The sequence below is a fragment of the Haliaeetus albicilla genome, chromosome 10 (assembly GCF_947461875.1).
Source record: "Haliaeetus albicilla chromosome 10, bHalAlb1.1, whole genome shotgun sequence".
NCBI classification, from domain to species: domain Eukaryota; kingdom Metazoa; phylum Chordata; class Aves; order Accipitriformes; family Accipitridae; genus Haliaeetus; species Haliaeetus albicilla.
The window spans coordinates 37,594,151-37,620,945 of NC_091492.1; the positions used below are offsets into that span (position 1 = coordinate 37,594,151).

General features: G+C 52.1%; 1 protein-coding gene and 1 long non-coding RNA gene across 2 annotated transcripts in view; one reads left to right on the forward strand and one right to left on the reverse strand.

Moving 5' to 3' along the window:
- Positions 1-6,420, forward strand: part of PPIL2 (peptidylprolyl isomerase like 2) — a 74,934-nt gene extending 68,514 nt beyond the window's left edge. Inside the window, exons 17-20 of the mRNA XM_069795052.1 lie at positions 2,390-2,462; positions 2,623-2,685; positions 3,171-3,310; positions 5,041-6,420. Coding sequence (XP_069651153.1) covers positions 2,390-2,462; positions 2,623-2,685; positions 3,171-3,310; positions 5,041-5,134 — 370 coding nt within the window. The 3' untranslated portion in view covers positions 5,135-6,420. The remainder of the gene's footprint in view (positions 1-2,389; positions 2,463-2,622; positions 2,686-3,170; positions 3,311-5,040) is intronic.
- Positions 6,421-13,918: 7,498 nt separating this feature from the next.
- Positions 13,919-25,207, reverse strand: LOC138687468 (uncharacterized). The gene is made up of 3 exons (XR_011326653.1): positions 25,097-25,207; positions 16,086-17,650; positions 13,919-16,053 (listed from the first exon to the last, which is right to left on the reverse strand). It is a non-coding gene; the product is annotated as an uncharacterized lncRNA (long non-coding RNA).
- Between the last annotated feature and the right edge of the window lie 1,588 nt (positions 25,208-26,795).

Consider the following 26,795-nt stretch of genomic DNA (forward strand, 5'->3'; position numbering starts at 1 on the left):
AGTAAAGGGGAGAAGTTTGGAGCAGTGCAGCAGCAACGAAATGTTAGCAAGGATGGCTCTGCTCGGGGCAGGTGCTGAGCAGCACCCTCTCTGACTTGCATCGTTTTATTTTCTGTGATGGGGTCTGTCTTTTTGGTCGTGTTTAGTGCCTGTCCCAGCCCGTGGGGCGGCAGTGAGGAGCAGTGGTGCTGCACTAAGCTCAAGGGGTGTCGAATGAGAAGGACCCACTTGCCACTCAAACCATGGTGGTCAGCCTGTTTCGCTTGGTTAACGTGGCTCTTGGGAGGAGTGCGTGAGGCATGTAAATAGTGTGGTGCGGAGTGGTAGTAGATGGTGTATTTCTCCGTTGGATCAGCTGAGACCATTGCAGGTGATAGCCAGGGGCCTCTCCTGGTGCTGGCTGGGCAGACTGTCATGCCGGGACTGGAGAGGGCTGCCTGGCTGTGAAACACCTGCAAGAGTGAGATATCCTAGTAGAAGTATATAACGGTGAATGTGAATATGATGTGTGTTTTGGTTGAGGTATTGCTTATTTCTTTGATGTGAAAGCAGAGTTAGGTGATAAAACACTCTACCTATTCCCCAGTTTGATTTTTTTTTTTCCCCCACCAGTTGCATTTAATTTGATTTTCCTCCATTTCATCTGTCCAGCCCTTGACAGCCTACTTGTGCTGGTACCGGAGTCCCAGTAATCCCAGCAATCACGGGGATTCAAAAAGTTGCCACAGTTGCCATTCAAAGCAGTTGCCACCCATGAAGGCTGGAGGATTGCTGGCTCTCAGATTGCCCTGTCCTATGGGCTCCTCAATGGCTGGCTCCTGCCCTTGCTGCTGAGCTCCCAGCCCCAAACTCCTCTGGCTCCAGGAGCAGTGTTTTTGAGAATTATGGCTGCTTCTCATTGTCCCACAGCCATTAATATGGGCTGTATTTTTGGTTCCTGGCCACATGGCTTGGCTCTATTAAAACAGATGTTGTCCAGCTACAGCCTGCTTTTCTAAGGGATCTGGATCGCTCAGCATCAACGGCCTGTCTTCATTTTTATTTACTGCTCTTCTAAGTATAGCTGTTTTCAAATTTAATTGGGGATGATGATGTGGATAAAAGCGTTAAATACCTTGGGACCAAGATCTGATCCCAGCGGGACCCTGCTGGAAACTCAGTGGTTTCTATTTAAAATTAGATTTTGACACCTGTCAGCCAATTTTTTATTTAATGTGTGCTGTGTTCATTTAATATCATTCTGGTTTCTCAATCAAAATATCAGCCGCCTTCCAGAAGTCTGTTCCACGGACACTGTTATCCCTGTTAACCACATCTGTCGTCTCAAAGATAGAAGGCTGTTTGACAGACTCTGTTTTCCACAAAACCTTGTTGATTGCCATTACTTATTTCCTTTCTCTCTTAATCATGTCCTGTCTCTGCTATTCCATTATTTTGCTGGGATAGATGCCAGGATGACAGTCTTATAATTATCTGGGTCACCCCATTAATCCTTTCTAAATATCCTTTTCTGGAACTTTCCCATTGTTCCACACTTTTTGAAAATGAACATGCAACAGGCCAGAAAGCCTTCAGCCTTTCTTAAACATTTTCAAGCAAGTATTTGGGTATGTTGACTTGAAAAATGAGAGGCCAGGGATCTAACATCCTCGTAAATAAAAACTGCAATGAAAAGTGTCCCAGTGTTATCTTGTGGCTGTGACTTGATGCTCTGCTGCTTTCCCAGAGCCCTCACAAGCTCACGGTTGTGCTGTGCTTTCGGAGCAGTCCTGCACTTTCTGCATTATTGGTGTTATTATGGACAACTCTGTCACTGCTCTCCAGTAGTGCTGTAGTTATGATTCCCTTTCTTCCTAATATTACTCTTTGGTCTGATATACAATTTAGAAAAAAAAAAGTAAAAAATCAGGATTTAATTAAAACATTTGCTTTCTTGACCAAGTCTGTTAGGTTATTTTTCAAAGCTCATGGGAGTAACAGATGAGCTCCAAATTTATGGATGTAGCATTAGCAAGTGAACCCATTTTGAAATGGGTTTGTGTCTTCTTGCACAGACGGCTGTCCACAGTCGCTCATTCTCCATCTTGCTTATTTGTGTGGCTACTGAGTTTTTGGACAAACAGCTTTGCTTTGCCTCTGAGTGTTTGACTTCTCCAGGTTCTGTTTAATTTTAAATTCAAATCCCAGACTTGAGAAAAAATTCTTACCTTCCACACTGAATGACATTATCTTAGGTATTCCAAATACAGTTGCTGATTCCCCTTCCCCAAACACAATGGTTTAAAAATCTGCTAGAGTAATGGCCATAAATTAGATATATTAGATGTAAGGGTGCAGGAATATTTTGAGTGTGTTGTGACAGCTGGAAATCGTGTCCTTCCTCTTTTAGGGTGGTTGGTGGCTTTGAGACTCTGACTGCTATGGAGAATGTGGAAAGTGACCCAAAAACAGACCGTCCCAAAGTACGTGTGAAGCACCTGGGGCTGTGCAGGAGGGAGCGAGCGCATATGGCCTCACATGGCACTGTGGTTCACTCCACTGACGCTTCTCTGAAAGCCAAACTTGGGGGAGATGGTGCATCTTAATCAGCAGATTGATTTGCTCTTCTTCTTCTGCTCCCAGGAGGAAATACGAATTCAGACAACAACCGTTTTTGTGGATCCATATGAAGAGGCAGATGCACAGGTGAGCATAGGTGGTTGGTTGGTTGGTTTTTTTTGAAAGGCCAAAGCTCTTCTCTGGAGAACTTTGTAACTTAATGCCTTTTCTGTGAACATGGGCAGCCCCTGGCCCATGTGGTTGCAAGCTAAGATTAAACAGCTGCCATTCAGCATTGCCTTGTGTGCCAAGATCATCGCTGCTCTTTCAGCGGAGAGGTCTTGTAACTGAGTCTGGCACAGCTCCCAGTCCATCACACTTACAATGGCTTCCTTTCCAAATGCCCACAGTAGTTACGGATAGCTGCAGGTGGGAAAAGAGGAGTTTTGTTATAATGGCTGCAGAAAGCCTGTTTGTAGTGGCCCTTGAGGTCTGTCTCCTAAAGCCTGCCCTGTAATCATAGTGGTGCTGATTGCTGTTTTAGAGTGCTTTAAAGCTTCAAACAATTGTATGCATTTTCTCCTTACTCTGGACTAGCTCTTGCAACAGATTGCACTCTCTGCTTCCCACAGGTTGCTGCAGAAAGAGAGAAGGTCCAGCTAGAAGAAGAAGCAGCCAAAACAAAAGCTGAGGCAGTCCCACCGAAGAAAGAGGTCCAGACTCCTAAAACTTACCGGCAGGGGATTGGAAAATACATTAACATGGCTGCAACGTGAGTTCCCTGCCCATCTGAACTTTGAGTGTTTTAGTTGCCTTTCCTGCTGGACACTGACCCTGTCCAGTGCCGTTGCTCAGGTGTTTGGTTTGTACCAGCAGACTTTGCAAAGACACCTTCATGCAGTCCTAACAGTCAAGAGTTCCCTCTACTTCTGTAGTTTTTCAAGATTACAAGTTAACTGAGCTTTTCTTTCAGCACTTGAATGTGACCAAGTTGGTCTTTAACAGCGTGTGCTGACTTCAGAACTGTGGATACATTTCCACAACTCAGAAGTCCTTGAGGAACTGTATTGTGTCACTTCCTACATCATCTTTTATTCTCTTCCTCTTCTGCAGCTATTTCTGAAGGCCACAGTCCCACAGATGTTTCTCTTTTAGCAGCTTCTCCCCTGCACAAAGTAGTTGCCTTAAGCCCTTATCAGTCTGCTGATCTGGTTCCCTGTTCAGCCACATGAACAGTTGTACCAGCACAACTGAAATGGCCGGAAAGGGGAGCAGGTTCCCAGACTTGCTGTGGGAGCACAGGGCATCTGGCGAGTAGCTCCAGGGTGCCTGGCTGGTTGTACAGGCTTGTCCTAAAGTATCCTCTTCCAGACACCCTTTGTACACCGTTGGGATTGGCAGCATCGCTTGCTTTCCTAAGGACAGTACAGAATCCCACCTGAGTGGCAGCTTTGCATGAGTTTTGGATAAATTAAAACAGATGCCTTCCACTTGATTTTTTTCAGACTTCTCTAAAAGCATTTGCAAAAATGCTGTTGTCTGTCTGCTGCATAAAGGCATGTATTTATGCATCCACAGATCTGGACAGCTATTTAATCAGCTTGTATGTGCCTGCGTGACTTACAGGCATTTGCATAACTGTGAGAACAAAACTATGTTAGCCCATGTAGGTCAGTTTGGTGTGTCAGTTAAGTGTTTCAGTTACAAAATATTGCTTGTCCCTTAAAATACTATGTTTAGCTTAAAATTGCTGCCATTCCGCACTGTATTTAGAGAAGAAATGCAGGCAGAGTTTGCAGCTCTCTGGAAAGGGCCAAGTAGTACAGAAAGGACTTTTCTTTCCTAGTCCTTCACTCATTGCAGCCTGCCTTGAAACTGGGAGTTTGGGCTGTAGCAGCCCTTTGGCAGGTTCAGGGCTCTCCTTATCAGCTACTGATATCGGTCAATAAAACCACAGCACGTGAGCTGGCTGAGTAATGTTTCCATGGGGTTGCAAACTCTGCTCAAGAGAGGCTGTGAATAGCAGCAGCGACTGCAACAGGCTGTGCTCAGGAAACAGGAAAGGATCTGAAAAACTTGCCCAGCTGCTTTACACCTAATTCCCCATAAATCCTTATGCTGCCACAAATGCAGGTGAGGAGGCAGGAAGAGAACTTGTGGCTCACATTCTCATCGTTACTGCTAAAAATGTATAGCTGTTAAATCTTCAGCTCTGACCTGGAGAACTTGTTGGGTTTTGAACACGCTCCTGGAAGTGTTCAAAGCCTGACCCAAACCATCCCCACAGACTGACACACTCTCCCTCTTTTTGGGTATACCAAAGGCCCCCATCCCCACCCCCTCTGCAGTCCCCATGCTGGCATGGAGCTTGCACTCCTCTGTAATTGATAAGGGATGGGCTGGCTCCGATATAGCTGTTGCTGGGAGAGGAAAGGCATCCAGCTGCCCTGGTCCCACCGAACAGTAAATAGTCCCTTAGAGTTGTTTTCATTTCGGCTCCAGGAAGCGCAGCGTGGAAGATGACGGGCCCTCAACCAGCACAGCTGCGAAGAAAGAGAAAAAGAGCACAGGCTTCGGGGACTTCAGCTCCTGGTAGCAGCACGGGGAGCCTAGCACTGGAGCAGCACAGCAAAAAAAAGAAAAGGCGGCCTCCCACATGTCCCCGAAGAGCCCGAAAGACAGACTGTCCTGGGGAGGGAAGGCACCAGCCTGCCCTTCCACTGGGAAAGAAAACTGTTGCTTTGTTAAGGCTGGTTAATGTGGCTTTGTTTTCTAGAGAGCTGTGTTCCCCCCACTGCATCTTCCTCGAAGGCCTTTTTGTTGTTGTTTTGCTAAGCGGGGAGCAGGCAGCCCAGCTCCACTGGGGATTAGCTGGAGCCTTTCTCTGCTTGGCTGGCAGCAGACCAGGCAGAGCCCAGCCTCACAGGACGCTACTTCAGTGAACAGCTACATTGGTGAAAGAGCTCCTTTTACAGGTAATCGTTTCCAGACAAGCCAACTCTGCCAAATGAAGGAATGAATTAATGTGGTGGGGAAGCGCCTGTGCTGCTGTAGCGCTTTCCGGAGGGGAGGAGAGGGCTCCAGCCTGTCCTGCCCTTCCCTTCCAGCTGCCTTTTGCTAGTTCTCAACAAGGACCAATTCTGTCTCTTGCTCATTGCGAGCCTGCCTCCTGGCTGGACTGACTGCTCCAAAATGAGCTCTCTCTGTACCCGTTTAAGTCTCTGACAGCCTGAGAAGCAGCAAATCTAGATAAGGAGGCTGGAGTGGCTGCACCACTTGTTCCTCCCAGTGGCTGGCCTTCCCTGAGCCACTGGGCAGCCAGATGGGCCAGGACACACCAGCTCAAACCTGCCCTTGGGTTGCCGGAAACGACAGCCAGGAGCAACTGAGCAGGAATAGAAACAACTTTTTTTTTTTTTTAACCGTCCCTAAAGCCTGCTCTTTGCCGGGGAACACACACTGTAGACTGCCCTGACATCAGTCCTCCCATCATTAGGTAAAACCATATAATATAGCTGACAGGCGTCTCGGATATTTCTGTTGCATACCTACAAATTATTAGGAAGCTTAGTAAAGGCCTTATGAGGTAGAGATATATCAGCCTGTGAAGTTTTAATCCAAAAACTTAAGTGTGTTACCATCACTTAGATGTAGCAGGGTAGATCCTGAACATTACTTTTCAGTTCATCTTGGGTGTTTTCAGATGACAGAAATACCCTTCCTACCTCTCTGTGTGGCTGAGGAGATAGTTTTGTAATCAGCTTTGTAACAATACATTTATATTGGTGGTTTCACATTTTAAGAGAAGACTCCATTTATATGAAATTGCTGTAAAAACTTTTGGTAAAATGTTTTGCATTAAATGATTTTATTTTCTTTTGAGTGCTTGCCTTTGACTCTTCAACTGTCATTTCCAAGATCATGGTATTACAAAGTTGATTGTCATAGAAGGAAATGATTCATTCCTACTTTTTAAGATGCTCATAAGGAACTCTGGGATCTTTGCGGATATGATTACATCTTTGTTATATCATAGGAAGTTCAAACTAGTTTGAAAGAATAATAGGGGGTTTTTGTTTTGCAGCATTTTGCAGCGTGTAAGTTTGAAAGAACGTGTTTGATTCCTGGAACAGGGGATATGATGGTACTTTCCTCAAGCTGAGTTTCTTGTGTTTATTGAAACCTCTTGCTTCTCCTGGATTGGCCTTTTCCTGATAAATTGTTATTGATCCCTTCTACCTAACTTCTACTACAGCACATTTTGAGTCGTCAAGTTCAGTGTTGCTTGAGCTGAAATGGGCAGTTTAATGAAATCCATGAGAGTAAAATGTTTTTTTGTACTTGATTAAAATGGAGATTATTATGAAAGAAAGGAGCTTTCGATTACAAGGAAGGCAACAGAGGTGTGGCAAGGACTCCTGTTTCAGCAAGAGTCCTTGTTACAGATTGATGTAAGGGACAGTTTCCTTTCGAGGCAGCAGGCTGCAGAGATAACTACGCGCTTTCCCTTTCTACTTGTTTTTTGGCAGAGCTCACTGCAGCCCATGAAGGACCACTCCCGTGCAAAGTGCAGACAGGACTGCTGCCCTTCCAAGCACTGCCTTTGTGCTGCCCGTTTTGTTACAATTTCCCACCATAACATCAAACACAAAAGAAAGAGCAATTTCCTGGCTTCTAGGAAGGGCTGAGCGTAACCCTTTTAGTTTTGCTCTAAGCAGGGATGAAGCTCTTCAACCTCCGTTCACCGCTCGACCTGAATTCGGGCTGGTCTGCCGGTGCTCCCTGCTGTTGTTGGTGGGACCCAAGCTGGGAGATGCTGGCTCTGGCTCGTCCCCAGGGTGCTGCAACGGTGCGTGGAGGTCGAGCGGTTTGGCTGAGGCTGTGTGCTGAGTCAGCAGCTGGGCTGGGGTTTGTACCGAGAGCCTCTGCAGGGCAGCGAGCACGTCGGTGCCCAGGCAGCCAGACCCTGCAGCAAATTTTTGTTCTGAATTCCCACCTCTCTGCTCCCTCCCACACCTGTACTTTTGCATACTTGGTCAATTTTTTTTAACTTCAGCTTTTCTTCTGATCAGCAGAATCTACAGGGGCGATGTGACACAAGCTCTTCTCTAAAAGATGAGGGAAAATGTTGAGCCATATTGACAGGGGCACGAGGTGGGTGCCCAGAGAGCAAGACAGTGTGGTGTAGCCCTTGTTTTTACAAAAGCTGGCTCTTTGCAGGGTGACGTGCAAACTTTCCACTACCTGAGTCAGGAAAGGGGAGAAAGGAGGCTTTGCTGAAACCTTTTCTGCCCCTTTCATCACTTGGTTCTCCAGCAAGGGTGGTGTGTTAAGAGGAATACCCAAAGCAGCTCCTGCCATGTCTGGAGGGATAGGCAGGAGTTGTGCAGCCTTACTACAGAAACTCACTCCTGGGAACCACTGTGCTATTTGTAAGCACATTTTTACATTCTTTGGCTTTGACGCTTTTCCAGTAAATGTGCTTAGAGAGAAAAAGTAGGATTTTAACCAGAGGCTGAAATAGTTTTTGTCTGGCCTTGGCTAGAATAATACCAGCACTCTCTTACTTTGCATTGCTCCATACCTGGGTCATTTTGCTGAAAGGCAGAGGCACTGGGTGACCAGTAAATTCATCGTTTCCTGAGATCTGGCACTGTAGCAGGGAACACCACGAGCACAAAACACCCTCAAGAAGGTGGTGGCATGTGGTGGGGCTGGCAGCTGTGACCATACAGCCGCACAAAGACGTGGGGCTTGCGGGAGACTCAGTTCTTCACCTTTGCTTTTTTTGGCATGAATTCAGCCTGGCCCCTCAAGGACCATTGTATTGTCTGTGTGGGAAACAGCACTAAATGAATGGTTTTCCAGCTAAATAGCTGCAACTCTGTTTCCATATTTACCAAGAGAAAAAGCCCAAAATATTGTTGTTCAGTTTAATTTTGCCTGTTTCCCACTGGCTGGAATTGCTACAGCCCACTCTTCTTGGAAGCGAGAGCTCATACAAGCAATGGCTCTGCTTCAGCATCACGTGGTAGATCATAGAGGTACCCATCTCATGTGGGGCCATGAATTGTGAGTAGTCAAACTGTGTTTCAAGGTCTCCAAGAAAATTCTGCTTCTCCCTCCAGCTCCTTTCAAGAAAGGGACTAGGCAATGACCATTCCCCAGAGCCCAAACCACCCTCAGCCGTATGGGCAAGGGGCTCACTGGGGTGGAGCAGAGAGGTGCATGCGGAGTTCAGTCCAGCACGGCTTGGCTCACTTCCCATCTGTGCTACATTTACTACTTCTTACTGTGAATTAAAAACCACACGGAACGTACCTCTACCAGGTACTGCTCCAGGATTTGTCTGTCGTGTTCTCTTGACCCTGAATGGTGGGCACGTGGAAGATGTTTGGGCCCTGGACCGGCTGCTGTTGGGATGCCGTTGGTACCAGAAGCAGAGCAGAGCACGAGTAGAGAGGAACGGACAGAGACAACCTGGAGGAGCCTGTGATGGTGGGTAGGATGGGGATGGGGACAGGAAGGGCTGCTGGCTGTGCCAGGACTCCTCAACAGAGCCTGGCATGTGAGTTGCAGCTACCAGACCCTTGAGGCGGCTGCCATACCCGTGGGGCGAAGGAGCTAAAGCAGAGAGGTGAGAAGCACCCGGGACTGCCTCCTGGGGCACTCCTCGCCTCACAGGTTTGGGAACCCCGTAGGGCACATCACAGAGGTGGCACGTCCCTGTCCCCAGGCAGCCACCCGTGCTGGTGCCTCCACCTTGCACAGGCGTCCTTGGGAACCTTGCAGAGGGGGACCAAATACTTGAAGAGATCCATTTTGCTCTCTGGGTCCTTCCTGGCCAATTCGTGGCAGTTTTTTGCAGAGGTTTCTCAACGCTTAGTGCTTCTGTGTGCCCCTGCCACAGGACTGTGCCTGTCCCTGTGGCCCATGGGGTGGCATGAGTCTGTGTGTTGGCTCCAATACAGACCTACTGACCCCAGCCTCTGCTGGGGCTGCTGAGCTCCGTTTCTGCATTTTCCAACCCCACTTGGCCCCAGAAACCTCAGGGTGAGAGGCCAGGATGAGCACTCGCTTCCTTACCCAGGCAAGGGGGCATTTGTGCCCCTTTGGTCCCCTTGGCTTTGTCCCAGTCTCCATGATCTGAGCTTCAACGCAGCTTCGGTTCAAGGGCAGTAGTCGACATCCCCCCTCACTGGCTGCAAAACTTCCAGCAGAAAACAAAAATCCACTTCTCAGGTCGTTGCGGGGTTCCTGCAGGTGCTGCCTGTCCCCCCCGGGGTGAGCTGCTCGCCAGTGGCTCTGGGGCAGCTGCGTCCCTGCTGCCCTGGCACACGGGTCAGCACCAAAGGCCATCTTGTTGAAACCAAGGGAGCGTGCTGAGGCTTTGCGTCCCTCAGCTAGCAGGAAAAGCATAATTAATAGCAGAAAGAAGCAGCAGCAAGAGCTGCTGTTCATCTGCCCGATTCCCTTTGGAAGAGCCTGTGGTCCCATAGGACAGATGCAGAGGCAATGCCGCGTCCGGCATGGCTGTGTAGTGCGGCTGCCAGGGGGATCTGCTCTGGGTTGATGCAGTTTGTGCCACTGGCCTTGAGGCTTTAAGGACAGCGAGGTAAAGGTTGTCTTTAGAGAGAGAGAAATAGTTTAGGGCAGCTGCAGGTTTTATGGTTGCGTGTGGATGGGCTTGCAGAGAAGTACGGGGTTTTGGTTCAAAAGCAGCAGTGTGTTGGTTTAACACTGTCTCTGCTGGCACGTCGAGGGCTGGTCTCCACTGCCCAAATCCTAAATGTGGGGTCTCCACACCCCAAATGCGGGTGGCAGATGCCTGTACCACAACCAGGGCTTAAGCCAAAGCAGTGAAGGGCTGAAGTGCTAAATGCAGCCAAGTCAAGGCCAAGCACTTCAAAGGAAGGGGGAGGCCGAGCACACTGGAGCCGATGGGTGCCGGAGGGTCAGTGCCGCTGGCTCCACGCTGTTGCACACGCAGCCAGGCGGGCACAGCATCGGTGGGGGCACAGGGCTCTCACAACCCCCCCGCCGGGCACAGGTGACCCCGGCATGGGCAACGTCGGTCCCCTCTGCCGGTGGCGGAGCTGCAGGCATGTCCGTGGCCACGACCACCCTGCAGCTGGTAGGAGCAGCTGGCAGATAAACCTAGCGCTCGGACACTGGATTATAAGTATCAAATATTTCTGGGATCCCCCCACCACCCCTCACCAGTGGTGTTTGGAAGGAACAGGATGCCAGAAACCTTGTGCCAGGAAGCAGCTTTTATAAGCAAGGGAGGGGATTGCCAAACACCCCCCTCCAAGTTTCAACACTGTTTGCTTTGGAAGAGGCAAACAAACTAAATCGGACTGCACAGGAAGGAGGCGGGCAGCTGCCTGCCCTGGCCGGCAATGGTTTACACCGCACAGCGCAGCTGGGGATTTCTCGCTTCCTCTCTTTCTTCGGAAAGCGTATTTGGCGTGGCGGAGGATTTAACCACCCTGTGCTGTGACTGCAGAGAAGGGACTGGAGCCGAGGCTGCGCTCAGAGCTTGGGGAGCACAGCTCCTCCGCTCCGGGACACCCACCTTCATGGCAGCGACATCCAACCCCATCAGCTTCGACCTGGGTGTCCCCATTCCTGCCACCCACAGGGACCGGGATCCCCGCTGCAGTGCAAGGCTGTGAGCAGGCTGCAGTAGTGGGGGGGGGACAACGGGGCGGCATCGCGCCCTCCTGCCCTGCCGTGCAGCCACCCGCTCATCCCGTGCATTGCTTTAGCTCACCCATCTGGCACAAGCCGCCAGCAACGGGTTTGCTTCTCGGGACCTCTAAAAAAGCAAAAGGAGCTCGACGGGTGGATTGGAGAGGAGAGGAGAGGGGCTCCCAGTGTCAGCAGCCCTGCTGGCGTGAAAGCTGTGGCAGCTCAGTCCCTTCCCCACTCCCACAGCCCCCACCTCCCACACATCCTTTGGGCAGCCCAGGCGGGTTTTGGGAGGCTCCAGCCGTGGCTGCTGGTGCCCAGCGAGCAGCAGTCGTGGCCGTGCAGTCTTGTGGCCGACCGCAGCGTGTGTGTCCCACGCTGGATGCCTTCATCGGGAAGCAGTGGTAGCTGGTGACCTGCAGTGCTGCGTTGGGCCCGACGGCCACAACACGGCTGTTCGCAGCCGAGAGCGTGTTTGAAAGCGTGCATAGGGATTTTTAAACAAAAAGCACATTGTGACCGCGGGCTGGGGCACCCCGCGGTGCCGGGAGGGACGTTCCCACTGTAGGGACATGTGGCCTTTTGGGACAAATGCTGAGATGGCTCTGAAAAGCAGCTCCTTGGTGCTGCCTGGAGCTGGTGGCAGTGGGACCGTGGGGGGAAAGCCGAGCCCGGGGGGCATCCTGCAGTGAAGCCGCAGTGGGGCTGGGGGGCCTGACACCACTTTGCTGCAAAGCCTGAACCCCGCTGAGCTCGGTCGTCGTGCACGGCAGCACTGCCACGTTAGCGTGGGGCATGGCGGGGGCCGCGGGGGCCGCGCACGGCACCTCGGCAGGGCCGGCACTGACTCACCCTCCGCTGAGCTCAGGCGCTGCAGCCCGGTGACTTCATCCGCTGGAAATAGCAACCGAGGAGGAACCGTCTTTCTGTCACCGCCATCCATACCCATATAGACACACAGGCGCTCGCTGCTGCCTGCACTGCTGCCTGCACTGCTGCCTGCACTGCTGCCTGCACCCCAGTCCCAGCAGCGGGAGCTGGTTGAGCCCCAAGGCAGGGGCAGCCCTGCGGTCTCTCCCCCAGCCCAGACACACGCCGGAGCTGCTCCGCGCGGGATGGGACAGGATGGGGCCCTGTGGCTGCGCGGGGCTGATAGCATTGGACAGCCAGGGTGCTGCCGGCCCCGCGAGGGACAGTACGGAACGCTGCTGCATGAGTCAGTGAAGGGTTTCAAGGCCAGAGAGAACACGGCTTTATCTACTCCACCTGCTTGTACAGCACAGACGGTACAATTTGCACTCAAGCCAGTAATGGCTTCTTGGCTAAAGTGTGTTTTCCGGAAAGGCACCGGGCTCTCTGTGAAGCCTACAAGGGAAAATTAATCCCACAGTTCCCCTGGTAGCAAAGCAAAGGCATCGCGGCAGCCTGCAATGACTGTAGCAGATAAGGGGGCCCCTCCGCCTGCTCCCTGCCTGCGCCGGGTTCTTGCTCTTATCACGGATGAGCAGAGCTGTCCTGGGGTTTGTACAGGCACAGCACTGCAGGGGCTGCTCACAGCAATCCCTGAACAGCTCAACTCCGGTTCTGCCACGAAGGCCGGGGGTGTTTGAGATCCCACGGGGACACGCTGTGGGTCTCCACCCTGCTCTTTCCCAAGGGGACGGTGCAGGGACAGGGCTTATGGAGCCGGGGCCAGGGTGGAGGGCTGACGTGGGCACAAGGCAGATGTCCTGCAGGCACCAGTCCCTGTGTCCAGGACAGGGCTGTGCCTCCTGCCTCGACGGCTCTGCCACGGGACACGCAGGAGGGTGCATACGGGCACGACGGGTGCCCGTCCATCTCTTGCTCAGGGCGTGAACAAGAGTTTTGCAAAGTCTCAGAGCTGCTACAATGCCAGCGACAACTTTGCTCCCACTGGTCGCCGTTTAAAGGTCAGTGGGGCTGAGGCAAGTGAGCTCAGTGCTCGCTGTCACTCATCCCTCACGTACTTGTTCATCCAGGTTTGCTTTCGTAAAAAGGAAAGAAAACCAACCACCTCTCCCAGACCCCTCTGCTCCCTCCACTGGGGCTCTTCCCACGTCGCTGGCCCAGGGGGTTGCATCTCTGCTGGGTTTTCTTCTATGCACGACTCCAGGCTGGTTGCTTTGATATTTTCCGGAGATAAGGAGGGTGCAGGGGCATCACGCCTTCCTGACCACGCAGTGCCCTGGGCTGGCTCTGTAGGAGGTAGCCCGCTGCAGCAGCCCTTCACTGGCCGCTGCCGGACAGGCTGGCAGGAGCTGCCGCTGCCAGCACGATGCCTTAACCGTGGTGAGACCAAACCTCCCGTGTCCCCAGCACCTGCCTCCACCCCTCCCAGCATTGCTGGGAAGCTTTGGGGATTAAAACATCCCTCCAGAGAGGCTTGGTCCCTGATGGGGTTGTGAAGGGCAGAGCGGGCACACAGGGCTCCAGGAAGGGCTGGCATCGATCGATCTGCCCGAGGGCGGAGGAAGCACTGGGGATCGGGGTTGTACCCGTGGGGCTGTGCACGGGACAGCTTCCCAGGCCCCTCTGTGGTTCCTGACGTCACGGAGAGGCCAAATCTTCCCTTTTACACAGAAAAAAAGGCTCATCTGCAGTCACAGCGGGCTGCATTTGACAGCTCATAACTTAATGGCTTTTAAAAAATAGCCACAGCCTGGTTTAAATGCTGGTCGAGGTCTCCTCTACCTTTCCCCCTGGAAAGCCTTCTGAGCTCTCACTTTTCTGATATTAGACACTTTCTCTAATCTTTGGCCTTCATTTATTAATGGCTAATTATATCTATTTGCTTTTGTGCCAACATTGTCCTTTAGCTTGAATAGCTTTTTTCCCTCCCTAATGCTTGCTTCCCGGTGCTATTTATAGGCAGCAATTGTATCCCCCCGCAGCCTCTGTTTTGCTTGGCTACACAAGCTGCGTGCCTTCAGCCTCCTCAAAACGGCCCCGTCGCCCTCCTGCCTCCCTCCGCGTCCCTTCCTCGAGCCGAGGGGGTTCAGATGGGTGCCCAGCTGGTGCCGGCGTCTGGCAGAAACCAGTTGGGTGCCAGCACTGGCCGTGATGCTTTGGGGCAGAAAGCTGGGGGGCAGAGCCACGTGCCACCGGAGAGCCCCATGGGGTTATTACGTTTTTTTAGGCAGCCCCGTGGGGTTATTTTTTAGGCAAAGGCAGGGACGGCTCCAGGCTCCGGTTTGCCTTCCCTATCCCTCCTAGCCCATTTCTTTGGAGCGCCCGGCAACACCTGGCAGCGTGGCCCACCAAGGCAGCGCACGGAGTTGCGTGATTTCTATCGGCGCTTTCATCCCGGGATGAAACAGATGATAGAAAACATTTGTTTTTATGATAAAAGCAACTGACCCTGGAGGAATCTGCCTCCCCAGGGCGGCCTGCAGCAAATCATGGAGATAAGGCACCGACACGCAGCAAACGCCAAGTGCTTCCAAACTTCTGAGCGGCTGCAGAGCAAATCCCTTCCCACGTGGAAGGAAACCCACGCTGGGTTTCCACAGCTGCTCCCGAGCCCGGACAACGCAGCCGGTGACGATTTTAGTTGATTTTGTTGGGGCCGGGAAGGTCTGCAGAGGAGGACACTATTTATTTTTTTTAATGAACGGCCAGATTTTTTTGTTACACACATCTTCGCCACAGATCTCAGTCGAGCTTTTAATAGATGGGTTCCTTGCCAGCGGCAATTGCAAATTGATTGCAGCAGAAATGGCAAGTGAAGACAAATATAGTGCAGGCTGCCTGCAGGGAGAGCGTACGGAGGAAACTTCGGATGCTATTTTTGGTGCTTTGTCTCCACTGCTTACAGTATTTCTAATCGTTGTTTCTCCTTAAAAAACATGCTTAGGGTTGGGATTTTTTTTTTTTTTTTTTTGGTTAAAAAAAAATTCCTTTCTCCAGAGAAAGGGTCAGATGCTGTGTCCGTGCCTAGCTCCACAGAGCTGGTGGGTACCGCAGCCCTGGTCGGCTGGTGGTGGGAAGGCAAAGGCATGCTGGTGATGCTGCCTCCATCCCCTCCACTGGGACCAGAACTGGGCCCATCTCTCCCAGGCACTGCACAGGGGCCAACACGGAGCCAAACCCTGATTTCACCCCGATCCATGGGAACGTCATGGGGAGTACGGGAAAGTTCAGCGTGCTCGCTAATAAAAGAAGGAAACTCTCCCACGCTGCCGAGCCATCGCTGCACCATGGGGGGTCGGCAGCGGATGCCCCAGCCCTGCGGCGAGCTCCTCCGCTCGGCACCAATGCACTGAATTTTGCATGGTCCCAGCCAGCACCAGGAGCCGCAGCGGCCGGACACTCCTGGACCGCCGTGGGATCCAGCTGGGTGTTGTGGGCGAAGCACTCGCCCTGGAGGGGAGCAGCTCTGGGCTGCAAAATCGTAAAATCCAGGCACGACCGAGAGCATGTACACTGGAGCCCAACTGCAGGGAGACGGGGAGGAGTGTGCTGGAAGTCACTCGGATTACTTGGCAGAGTGGAAAAACACTCCGAGTTATTGCCGTGCTTGGGGAGCCACGGCTAGATGACACCGGAGTGATGTTAAAGGCTTTATGGCACCGATGCCCTAAACTTCTCGGCCCCAGGGGACGATCGGGGACACGGTGGCAGATTGAGGCGCGTCCCCAGGACGATCAGCCCCTGGCGCAGAGGCGTCTTGCTGACACGTGTGTCCGTGGGTGTGAGAGACGAGGCTGCAGTTATAAATAAAGGAGCAGAAACGCTAATAAAAGTGACAAGCAAGATCAGGGAAAATCTGGGTTTAACCACAGAATGGCAAAATAAAAGCAGCTCACGGCAGGGCTGGCCGTGACCGCAGGAGCCTTGGTCCTGCACTTTCTGTGTCCGCCTGGAAACCTGGGATGTCTGCAGCAGCAGCTCAGGGGGTTCTGTCACCTTCTCTGAGGATCTGGCAGTGCTCGGACTGTGGGGTAGGGTTTGTGTTTGCCTCATTAGGAGGCTTATTGGTATGAGAAGCCCCAGATGCTCTTCTGCCGTCTTTTTACACATCCATGTCTGTGCAGACCCCATTTTGCCTTAATTTGATCAAGCCGCAATCTGATGTTCACAAAAAAAATTCCCTCTGTTTCCTATGTTTGCTTCTAAATAACATAAAAGGCCCTGCTCTGCCAGCATGCTGGATGGTACTGGAGTTAAAATAAAGGTAACAAAAATGGGAAGAAGAAATTGCTCATCAGTGGCTCATTGAGCCCTTTAGCAGAGAGGACCTCTGGCCCTTTCATACCTGGCCAGGTTGATATTGGATGTCCAGCACAGTGCAAGGCTCAGGGTTGCCCACCCCAAGCCGGAGTGGGCTGCAGCTGCTGAGCACCCCCTGGAAAGAGAAAAAAAAAAATTAAAAAAAAAAATTAAAACCCCCTTTTTTAAGGTTTTTTTAAGGCAGACACTAACGTCTACTTCTGATAACTCTGATATAACCCATGTCCCCGGCCCCAGGGTGGGCAGAGCTCCCTGTCCTGTCCCGCTGGGCATCTCCAGAAGAAGGGGCTGGGTGCCACACCAGGCACATGCCCTCTGCTTGGTGTTTCCCAACTGGGAAGGTTTTCAGCTGGCCTTGCCACGGCTGGTATGTGCAGATGTACTGGGGAGGAGCGCTTGGGAGCAATCCAAGGTAAATGCATGTATTCGGTGCAACACGCGTCTGCCCGGCACCGGCATTGGCACCGCACCGCTACAGGACGAGGCCGCAGGCGATCCCATCGCTTACTAGTCAAACCCCCTTTTCTGGGCCCGCAAAGGCGGCGGGGGCAGCACGCGTCAGCTCAGCACCCCCCCTTCCCCAGGAGGTTATTTCGCAAGAGAAGTCAGCTTGTGGAGGAGGTTTTTATGGCTGGGGATCAAAGTCCTTGGCGCTCACCCAGTTTCCCAGTATTTAGCTGTTGCACAGCCCAGGGTTTGCAGCTGGGTTTGTGGGCCAGCGTCACGGCGGGGAGGGAGGGAGCCCAGGGCTTGTGGGGGGAGGAAGGTTTAGCCCGCTGGCCTCTCCCACAGCCGCTCTCACCGCCGGACACCCTGGGTGGCACAGAAGTGGGGGTCAGGCCCTGCGGGGGAAAGGGGCTGGTGGTGGTGGTCAAGGGGACTCCCAAGCTTCAATGGTCAAAGGGAAGCTGCTTTTCTTTGCCTAGAGACGGACTCATCGTGTCCAGGTCCTGCAGGCATCCTGGCTAGCAGCAGCGTGGCTGGGTGCCATTCCTTCCCTGCCCCGATTTGGGCAGCACCAGCCTCACCCCAGGCGATAATCCTGCTTTCTCCATCCGGCTCCATTGCCACCAGTCCTGGGCTGTCTCTCGGTCCCCAGCATTCCCAGGTCCTCAGCTGAATAAGCTCATTTTTCGCTGTGCTTTATGGCTACGGACCTTGCGGAGATCTGCAAGGAGGCAGGCAGAGACACAAGGAAGACGTTAAACAACTTTTACAGCTTTGCTTATTTGAGAGCATATATTTACATCGTGAATAACCTGGAGGGTCGCATTTTAAGACACTGATGTATTCCCCCCCCACCCCGCCCATAAGGCAAAGAGCGTGCTTATCCACGCCAGGTCTGCGGGGATGCTGGGCGGCACTGGCCGCGGGGTGGGGACCGTCCAGGCAGAGCTCGGCTCCCTCGCCAGACCCGCACCCAGCGCAAACAAGGAAACCAGTTAACACAAATCAACTCCACCTCGCCAGGGCTGAGTCAAACTTTCCCGGCTCCTCCTCTGCCCATCACGGCGGGGATTTTCCCAGGTCTGGTCTTGCAGGGGTGCAGTAGGTGCTGCCCCACCAACACCCTCATCCTGTGGGACCAGAAAGGCTGGGAACCATCATCTTATTTATTTCCAGAATAAATGTATTCCCGGAAAATTCCCATCCTGAAGCACTGGCCTATAAGCCCTATCTTGTCTGTGTTGGTTTTGCCTTTCATCTGGCCATATTTTCATAAACAGCTATTTTGGGGTGGGGGAGGCAGCTGTCACCTCCCAGTGACTGCAAAAAGCAGCAAAGGGCCGGGTGTCACCCACCGTCCCCATCACCATCTGGGGCCGAGGGACCATGGCTCGTTCACACCATTGCTAATCCCTGGCTGCGTCGCTGCTGGACACTTTGTCAGCAGACGTCGGGCTGGCAAGAAACCAGGCTGGCACTTGCCCCAAAAAAAGGGTAGAAAACTGACAGTTATGGGGCCAGGAGCTGTTCCTGCTGTATTGTTATTGGCAACCTCTGTTATAAGAAAAAAAAAAACAAAATTAAGAATAGATGTAAAGAGCAACATGTTTTTTTCCTCCGCTCAGCTGAGCTGTCGTGAATAAATCATTGGGGGTTTTTTTTGCAAACACTCAGTGAGGCTGGGGAAATCTGCTGGGAGCCGGAGCGCTCAGGTCAGGGCTGTCCTGCCAAGAGACGATTACAGCCTGTCCTGGGGACGGAGGAGCAGGGATCGGAGCCAAGAGCAGCTTCGGGAGGTGTCTAAAGTCCAGGAGTAAGATTACAGGCTGCAGGGTCAGCAAAACCCTCTCATGCTCCGGGCAGCACTTGAAACCTTTCCGGAAAGGAAAGCACCCGGCTCAGCACCGCTGCGCCCGGCAAAGGGCTCTCCTGGCAGGGGGGCAGACGCGCTCCGGCAGCCCCTGCGAGGAGGGGGCAGATGCTCGGGGAAGAATTAATCAGTCGGTAACGCGGCATTTCTACTCGGCACCGAAATGAAGGGTGTTGGCTCCTGGCCATCACCTGTCCCCTGTGGCAGGGTGCTCCCCAGACCCGTGCCTGGGCTGTGTCCCACAGCCGTGGGGATGGGGTGCTTAGATGTGGACCCCCCACACACACACTCCCAGCCTCCCGCCTGGAGATGCGCAGAGGCGAGACAAACATCTTTGCAGCCTGTGACCTCCCCATAAAAGCACAGATGGCTTGTGGCGTGCCCATCTTACAAAAAAAAAAAAGGATCGGAAGAGTAGGTTAAACGGCCAGTTCAGCAAAGTGCCTGGGGTGTATTGCAGCAGTTAATCTATAACAAAACAAGTTACACATTGCTAGAGTTTGGCCTGATTTTTTTTTTTAGCACTGTGTATGTGTTTTTTTCCAAGGGTGAGGGCTTGCAAGCGGCCCCGCTCACAGTGGCAGGGCTGCTCGCTCTGTCGAGGAATCGGCGCCAGCCTGAGCTTCATTCAGCATGGGGCCGGCTCTGCCGCCACCGCACCCCTGCCACTCTTTCATCTTCCATTAAAATCAACGCAACGAAGCCACGGGGAGCAACAGCGAAGCCAAACCAGATGCCGCTCAGAGCTCGTACCAAGGAGATGTTGTCTGGGGCCATGCAGAGCCGGTGGCAGGGTGCTGAGTGATGGGGAGCAGAGGGGATGGTCCTCAGGTCCGCATCCCTGCCCGTCGGGTGGCTTCAGCATCCGTCCCGTAACCTGCCCACGTACAGGCAGGTGCCTGCCCAGCATCCCAACGGGGCTGCAGTAAATCCAGGCACAGACATTTTCAGGCAGGTTTTAGGCAGCGTTGGAGCCAGGCGGTGCTGACTGCGAGGAGATTTCCCTGGGAGGACAGCACCCACCTCCACATTTTGGTCCAGCGTCTCAGGGGATGAAACGCTTGTGCAGCTCGGCTTCATGTAAAAAAGAGGGGAAATTGGGGAAAAATGGGAAAGAGGGGTAACCAACAGCTCTACCGATACTGCTGCTGGCTGCTGGTGCCCGGGAAACCCAGCTGGGCCAGCCCAGGGGCACATTTCACCGACCCTTGAGGTGAAGGCTGGAGACGCTTGCACAGCCTGGCTGCTGCCCTCGCCTCTTGTACATAATTCAAATTAGGGACCTACTGCATGGCTCAGAGGAGGTAAGCTTGGCTTTCAGAGCAGACATGCACAGAAACCAGAGAAGTTTCCATGAAGCCCTTCACACTGACAGCGTCGGGTAAAGCTCCAGCTCTTGTTACAAGTCTTGGGATTTTTGAGTGGCAAAACTGCAGCGTGTTAATGCTCGCTAACAGGCGCCAGACCAACAACTCGTACCGTCAAAGGGCTCGGATGTTGCACCTTGAACCGGCCAGGCTCCCTCCCAGGCAGACACAGGCATCAGCGCTGCTCCTTCCCCCGGGAAGGGGTCGTGTCCCAGCCAGCAAAGTCAGGCCATGGTATTGCTGGTCACCAGCATCTCACAAAGCCAATAACTGCTCCCGGGTGTCAAGCTTTGTCTGATTGTGGCACAGCAGAAAGGGAGAAAGAGCCAAGGAGACAAAAGGGAAAAAGAAAAAAGAGAGAAGAGAGGAAAAAAAAAAAGGCAAAGGGAAAAGTGAAGCCAAGAGACGGAAAGAAAAGCAATGGCAAGGCGCAGCGTCGCTGCGAGGTCAGGGGTGCAGTCAGGGCTGGAGAAGGGCTCTGGGGGCTCCCACCTCCAAGGACAGCTGGGCACGCTGCCCATTGCTTGCAGCTGCATCTCAGGTTATGTTTATTGCACTGAAATAGTTTTTCTTTCAATGCCACCAGCCTGAGCATCTAACGGCCCCAGCGCAGTGCCTGGCGGCTTGTTTCCCTGGGTCGGGGCTGGTTTCCAGCAGGAGCTCCCAACGCCTTCCCCTGTCGCCCCGGGCTGCCCGGCAGCCTGCCCCACACCAGGGCTGGCAGCGGAGGAGCCGTGCCCAGGCACTGCAGGACGCAGGCAGGGTGTCCTCCTGGGCTCCAGTGGGCAGACACGGCTCAAACGCCCCATTTGCCCGCTTGTGCATGCAGGCTGTGTCCCTCTGCGCCGTTTCGAAGGGCTGCTTTGCCTCCATAGCTCAAATGGAAAAAAAGCAAAGATTAAAAAACATCCCCCCCACCCTCCGGCACAGCTGCAAACACTTCGTCATGCAAATCTCCGTGTAATGGTCACTGCTGTGTTGAGTTAACAAGCCCTGTGGACTGGGTTTCTGCTTGCCAAGCCGGCCGCTGGATTTCTAGGAAACCAAGGGATGAAGCAGGTAGTTTTGCTCCAAGTTTGTGGCCCGATGCGATCAGACACCGCGCAGTGGACGAGGACCACGACCGCCGGCCACCCTGCGCTGTGCCGGGTGAGGAGCAAAAGCCCTTGATCAAGCGAAGCTGCTGCTGCCAAGGCGAGAAACGAGCAAGACATCCACACCCAGAGCCCCGAGCGGCAAAATGAGTCACTGCCCTGTGCTGGCAGCATCCAGCACCGGGGACACGCCAGCCCCGCACCCCTGTGGGGTGTTCTCAGGATAGGGACGGGCAGCTGAGCAAGGTGGGGGCTCTCGTTTTGGCTATGCCACGCAGGGCTCCAGCCGGCAGGAGCCACGGTGTGGGGCAAGAGCATGATGCCAACCCCACACCCGGCCTGCTCAGGGCCCCATGTTAACCTTCAGATAACTTTTTTTTTTTCCCCTGGACAGGCACGGACAGGGCACAGGTTGATGTTGGGAGATGGGGCATGGAGCCACCCAGATGTGGAAAGCATGGGAAAGCAGCAGGGGCTCTGAGTTTCACGGGGCATGGGAGAGTTCCCGGGCACTGGGTAAACGATGTTAATAAGGGCAGGGGGATGGGGGGAAAAAAGGAACGGCAAAATGAGGCTAAAATGTACGGACAAACGTCAACAGCGCAAGGTGAAAGCAAAACCCAGGGGAAGGCCAGCTGATCTGGGCGCAGTGTGGGTGCAGTTGGGTGCTGGCGGAGGGCTGATGGGACGCAGAGGCTGCTGCGGTGTTTGCTGACAGGCCGTCAGCTGCAGGACGGGGCTGCTCTGGACCCGGGAGCTCGGAGGAAACCGCTGCCACCAAAGTGGTGTGTCCCCCCCTCCGCACACGCACATGCGCACGTAGGCCCAGGCGGATAAACAGCAAGCTCAGTAAAACCCAGAGTTCAAGACCTTGGAGCCTCTTGGGAGGAACATGCTAAATAAAGAAACGAAACATGCTGTGTTTATCGTCTTCCCCATGAATGCGTGTTGCAGCCGGGCTGCTGCAGCCTGCGTGGCTGCGGTCCAGGACGGTGAGGGGAGAGGAGGCTGGGAGGCGGCGGGGGCTTTTCCCGGAGAGGCGCGTGGTTGTGCACATCCCAACAATGTTAGCTGTGCTTGGTTATCTGGAGGTCTCACACATCTCAATTCATTTCCGAAGTTTTATTAAACTCTTTTTGCCGTCTGGGTTTGGTGTTAGGGAGGTATCTCGGTGCAGCACGCTGCCGCTCACCGCCACGGTCTCAGTGCCCGGTGCCTTTAAACCTTCCTGTTGGTTCCCGTATACCCAAGACTGGTGGTGGTTCTACTTAAAACGGCTTTGCGGAGTGGGATGTGTGAGTGGGATGACAAGCCCTGGGGCGCAGAAAACACTGCCCACCCGCCCGATCTCCCCATCCTGCTGCACCCTCTCCCAGCTGGGCAGGGAGACCAGGCTGCGCGGCACAGCCGTAGGGACCAGGAACCACCGAGGCAAATCCCCAGCTGGGGCTCGGCCATGGCATCCCCGCCACGAGCAGCCAAGACACAGCTGAGCCCCGGGACAGCCCCCGGTCACAGTGTGCCCACCGTCCCGGCAGCATCCGCCAGCTGAGCCCCTTTGGGAGCCTGTATCTCCTCAACCAGAGCCTCAAAGTTTAAATATCCTGGGATGCAGGGAGCCTCTTAAAGCTCGTCTAGCAGGAGGTGATTTAACAGCCCATTGCCTCACTAATACCACCTGCTTGTGTACAGCCGTGCACGAGGATTTTGACTCGCTCTGTGAGTGATGAGTTTACATTTATATACTGGCCTTTGCTGGAGGGATTCCCCATTAATACTGCAAATACTTGTGTGCAAGCTATCCACATCAGTCACATCACCCCACCTCCGCAACTCCTCAGGTCCTCCGAGACAGTCAGAACCACCCAGGGAAAGATGGGCAAGAGGCAAATACAATTACCCCAGCTGGAATTTAGCCAAGATACAGGGGCAAAACCTCCACCCCGGTGAAGCTGCCTAGAAAGCTTTGACTGTCGCACGTGTTTAGGCCATTTCTATCTAATTCGAAAGTGATCGGACAGGACCAGCTATTGTGTTTGTCTCCAGAAAAGCAGAGATTGCTTTCAGTCCTCAGAAAATACCGAATTAGGAGCTGGTGTCATGTTGTATTTCTACACAGACAAGTCTTCGGTAACATCCAGCACCCACAGGTAAGGTGCAGCCAGGCCATGGCGTCAACCACTCACTCAGATCTGTCTCACAAAATATTTGCAGCTATTTCTGCCCAGGCAAGGGTTGCCATCAGTCCCCTGACCCAGTAAATGCTGTAACCGAGAGGGGTTTCTAATAAAGGCCTGGGAATCGCAGCACGTTACAGTATGGACAGCTTTGCTGGATTAGAAACCTGATTAATGGCCTTGGGGGAGATTAGGAATTGCTATTTTGAGAGGGGGTTTTCGTAGCAGGCTCCCTGTAATCGCCAGCCCAAGCAGGACGGTGTTATCCTGCGCTGGCTGTTTTCTGGGCAAGCAGACACTTCTGGGAGCCTGGGGAGGCCAGGCAAGGGAGTAACATTTCTCTCTGCTAATAGATGTGTTTATGTTTTCTGCAGTGCTTGTTGCTGGCTGACCACAGCAATTACACGGGGGAGTCATATTTACATGTTTTAACTCTGAAACACTGAGCAAACAACGAAAGATAATCATTAACTTCAGGAGCTGTTAACCTTCAGCATGAGTTTTGGCCGGTGAAGGAGAGGTCTGCCAGAGCAAAGTCTCTGTTTTAGTAAACATCGAAAGAATGACGTGAGAAACCCTTTGTTTTTGTATATTATGGGTAGGTGATTAAAGGGCATTAATTTGTGTCTCCAGCCTTTATGCTGCGAGAAACTTTTCGTTACAGAATAGAGGAGGAAAGGGGGAAAAAATTGCTGCTAAAGCAAAATCCATTGACTTCGTCAGCCTGAGGGAGCAGGAGGAGCAGAGGCGATAAAGCACAGCATCGCTGGAGGGCTATGGGGCTGCAGTTCATCCATGCTCATTTTCTGTTGGCCTCAAACCTGTTGCGGGATTTCAATCGGTAAAGCAGCGACAGGTTAGTAGCAAAGAGCAGCACCTTGTCCTCTGCCCCCACGGTTTGAGGCTGCACGTCCCGCCGGGGACACGGCAGCTCCCTCTGATTCGGGAGTGAATCAACCACCATGAAATATCGGTCTCGTGCCTGACCACAAATTGTCAATGCTGCCCCTGGGGTAATGCGTTCCAGAGGGGAAAGAGGAAGAACAACAAAAAGCAAAATGCTGTGGACTTTGAAATGTTACGGGTATCATAAAAAAAAGTGGGCAACTGAGGAAGAAAGGAGATAAAAGAGGAAGAAAGGCAGGGAAGATAATTTAAGTAGACAAACAGAAGCAGATTTACAGTCTTACCAGCTACACTAGGTAACAAAGTGGAGCGTGCCATCCAGTGCAATAGTGCTTATTTGACCATCAGTGGGAAACAGATGATTAATTCAGGCCTATAAGGACATTATGGCCAGCATGAGCCTCTCGCCCCAAAGAACAGCTGTTTGTTAGGAGAGCTGTGCGTTTCCAGGTGAGCCCGGCCTCGCGCCCAGCCCAGGTGATGTTTAGCCAGTGAGCAGGGTGTTGGGCAGGGCACACAAAAAGCACTTTCATTTGCCATTTAACACAAGGCACGGAGATGAATGGCTTTTGGGGGACCCGAATAATCACAAAATTTCATCTTTTCCCATTGATTTGCACTTGCACTTTTTCTGCAGGGCAGGCTGTAAGAGATTTCTCTTTTACAGACTCAGCTTTTTCCCAGGAGGCAGGGCCACCCTCCCAGCACTGCAGAGATCCGTACCAACCCCTCCTGTCCCAGTGCCCTACATACCTTTCCAACCCTGGCTATATGGCACTTTGCACGTGCCTCTCAAAATGGTTTCACAGTGTACAGCAGCTCCGGATCAACGGATCGAAGGGTCACTGTGATAATATCCACAGGTTTCCCCTGCACAAGGCAAAGGATCCAGTTATATTTGTTTAGGAAATATATTTGTTTAGGAAAGCCCACAGCCCTCAAAAGCACGTGTTTTGCATCTGCAACCCAGCTCCCAGATGTAGCAATCTTCCTGGGCCCAACTGCAAAACAAGCTCCTCTCGCCCTTGGCAGCCCTGCTCCCTGTCACAAGATCCCTGACTTCTAGAGGGCTTTTAAAGAAAGTTTTGGAAAAAAGTTTGTTTGCACAGACAATGCACAGAGCTCCTGGAGTTGGGGTTTGGGTTTTGGTTTTTTTTTTTTTCCACTTTTAGTGTTGCACCTGTGTGAGAGTGGCTTTATATGATTCAGTATTAAAACATTCTAAATAACCTTTCCTGCAGAATAAAACTTATTTGATTTTGCTTTTAAATGGACAAATAACTTGAATCACGATTCAAACACAGCTGACTATTAATGCCACTCAACTCAAAGCTCAAAAAAATTAGAACTTCTACCACATCCAGTAACATGCCTTCCCTGCTCTCATACCAACAACGTGAGCCTTCAGCCTGAACATCCATGGACTGAAGGTGCCTGTGCAGGTGACCTCTTGCTTCTAAGGTCAAAGAAACTTGAAGAAATCCAATGTGTGATCAGAAATGGATGTAGCCAAACTCAAAGATGTTATGGTTGTAATCTTGTATGACCTAATAATCTGCCTTATGCAATAAAGTACAAGGCTACCAGCTTTGACATACATATTAAACAGACATGCGCAGAATAGAAAGGTTAGCAAAATCAGTAGCAATCAGGCTGCTGTTTAATTCATTGAAGTTTTAACTCTACAACACTTGTAAGAGCAAGAAATCTTTTTTCAGACACCCATGGACCATTGCTTCACTGTCATCAGCTCCAGGTCTCAAACTGGAAGCTTTTGCTCATAAATGATTTTGTAAAACTAACTTAACTTTCATCGGGTGTAAAATAAAGCAGGTGATCATTGCTAATCATGTCATAAAGGTGTTCTGAAGATTAAATAACATTCACAACCCTTCTTGCAGGTAAAGGGTGAGCCGTGATGTTCCATGCCATGATGGAATTTGCATACATGTATATATTTTAATGTCAGGATCCATTTTGAATAAAGGGCTAGTTTAGTCCTACCATTGCCTTTGCTTGAGCTAGAAACCTGTGAAGGCTATTTGGGCAAGAAGGGAAGTTAAGCTATGCTATTTACTACTGACATACAAAAAATCAGACCATGCAAAACCTGCCCATTATTTTGTTAAGTACTCAAAAAAACCTGTATTGTCTGCTTTTTAGAGTGATCTTTACTAAGTAAAATTTTTGGGCAATCAGGTTTTTACATAACGCAAATATAGATTAAACTGCTACCAGGATCATAGAGCACCTCAGATCCTCAGCTCTGCAGTTAGGGACCTTGGTTTGAAGCTTATTCAGCAGCACCATAGAAATGAATGAGCCAAACCCTCAGATTAGCTCAGCTTTTACTAGAGGAGAACCAGTTAATGCTCATCCATGACATGGCTCAGCAGAGCTGCTTCACAGCCAAGGAGTTACTTCGTCCAGCCTCGGTTAATCCACAGCTGCT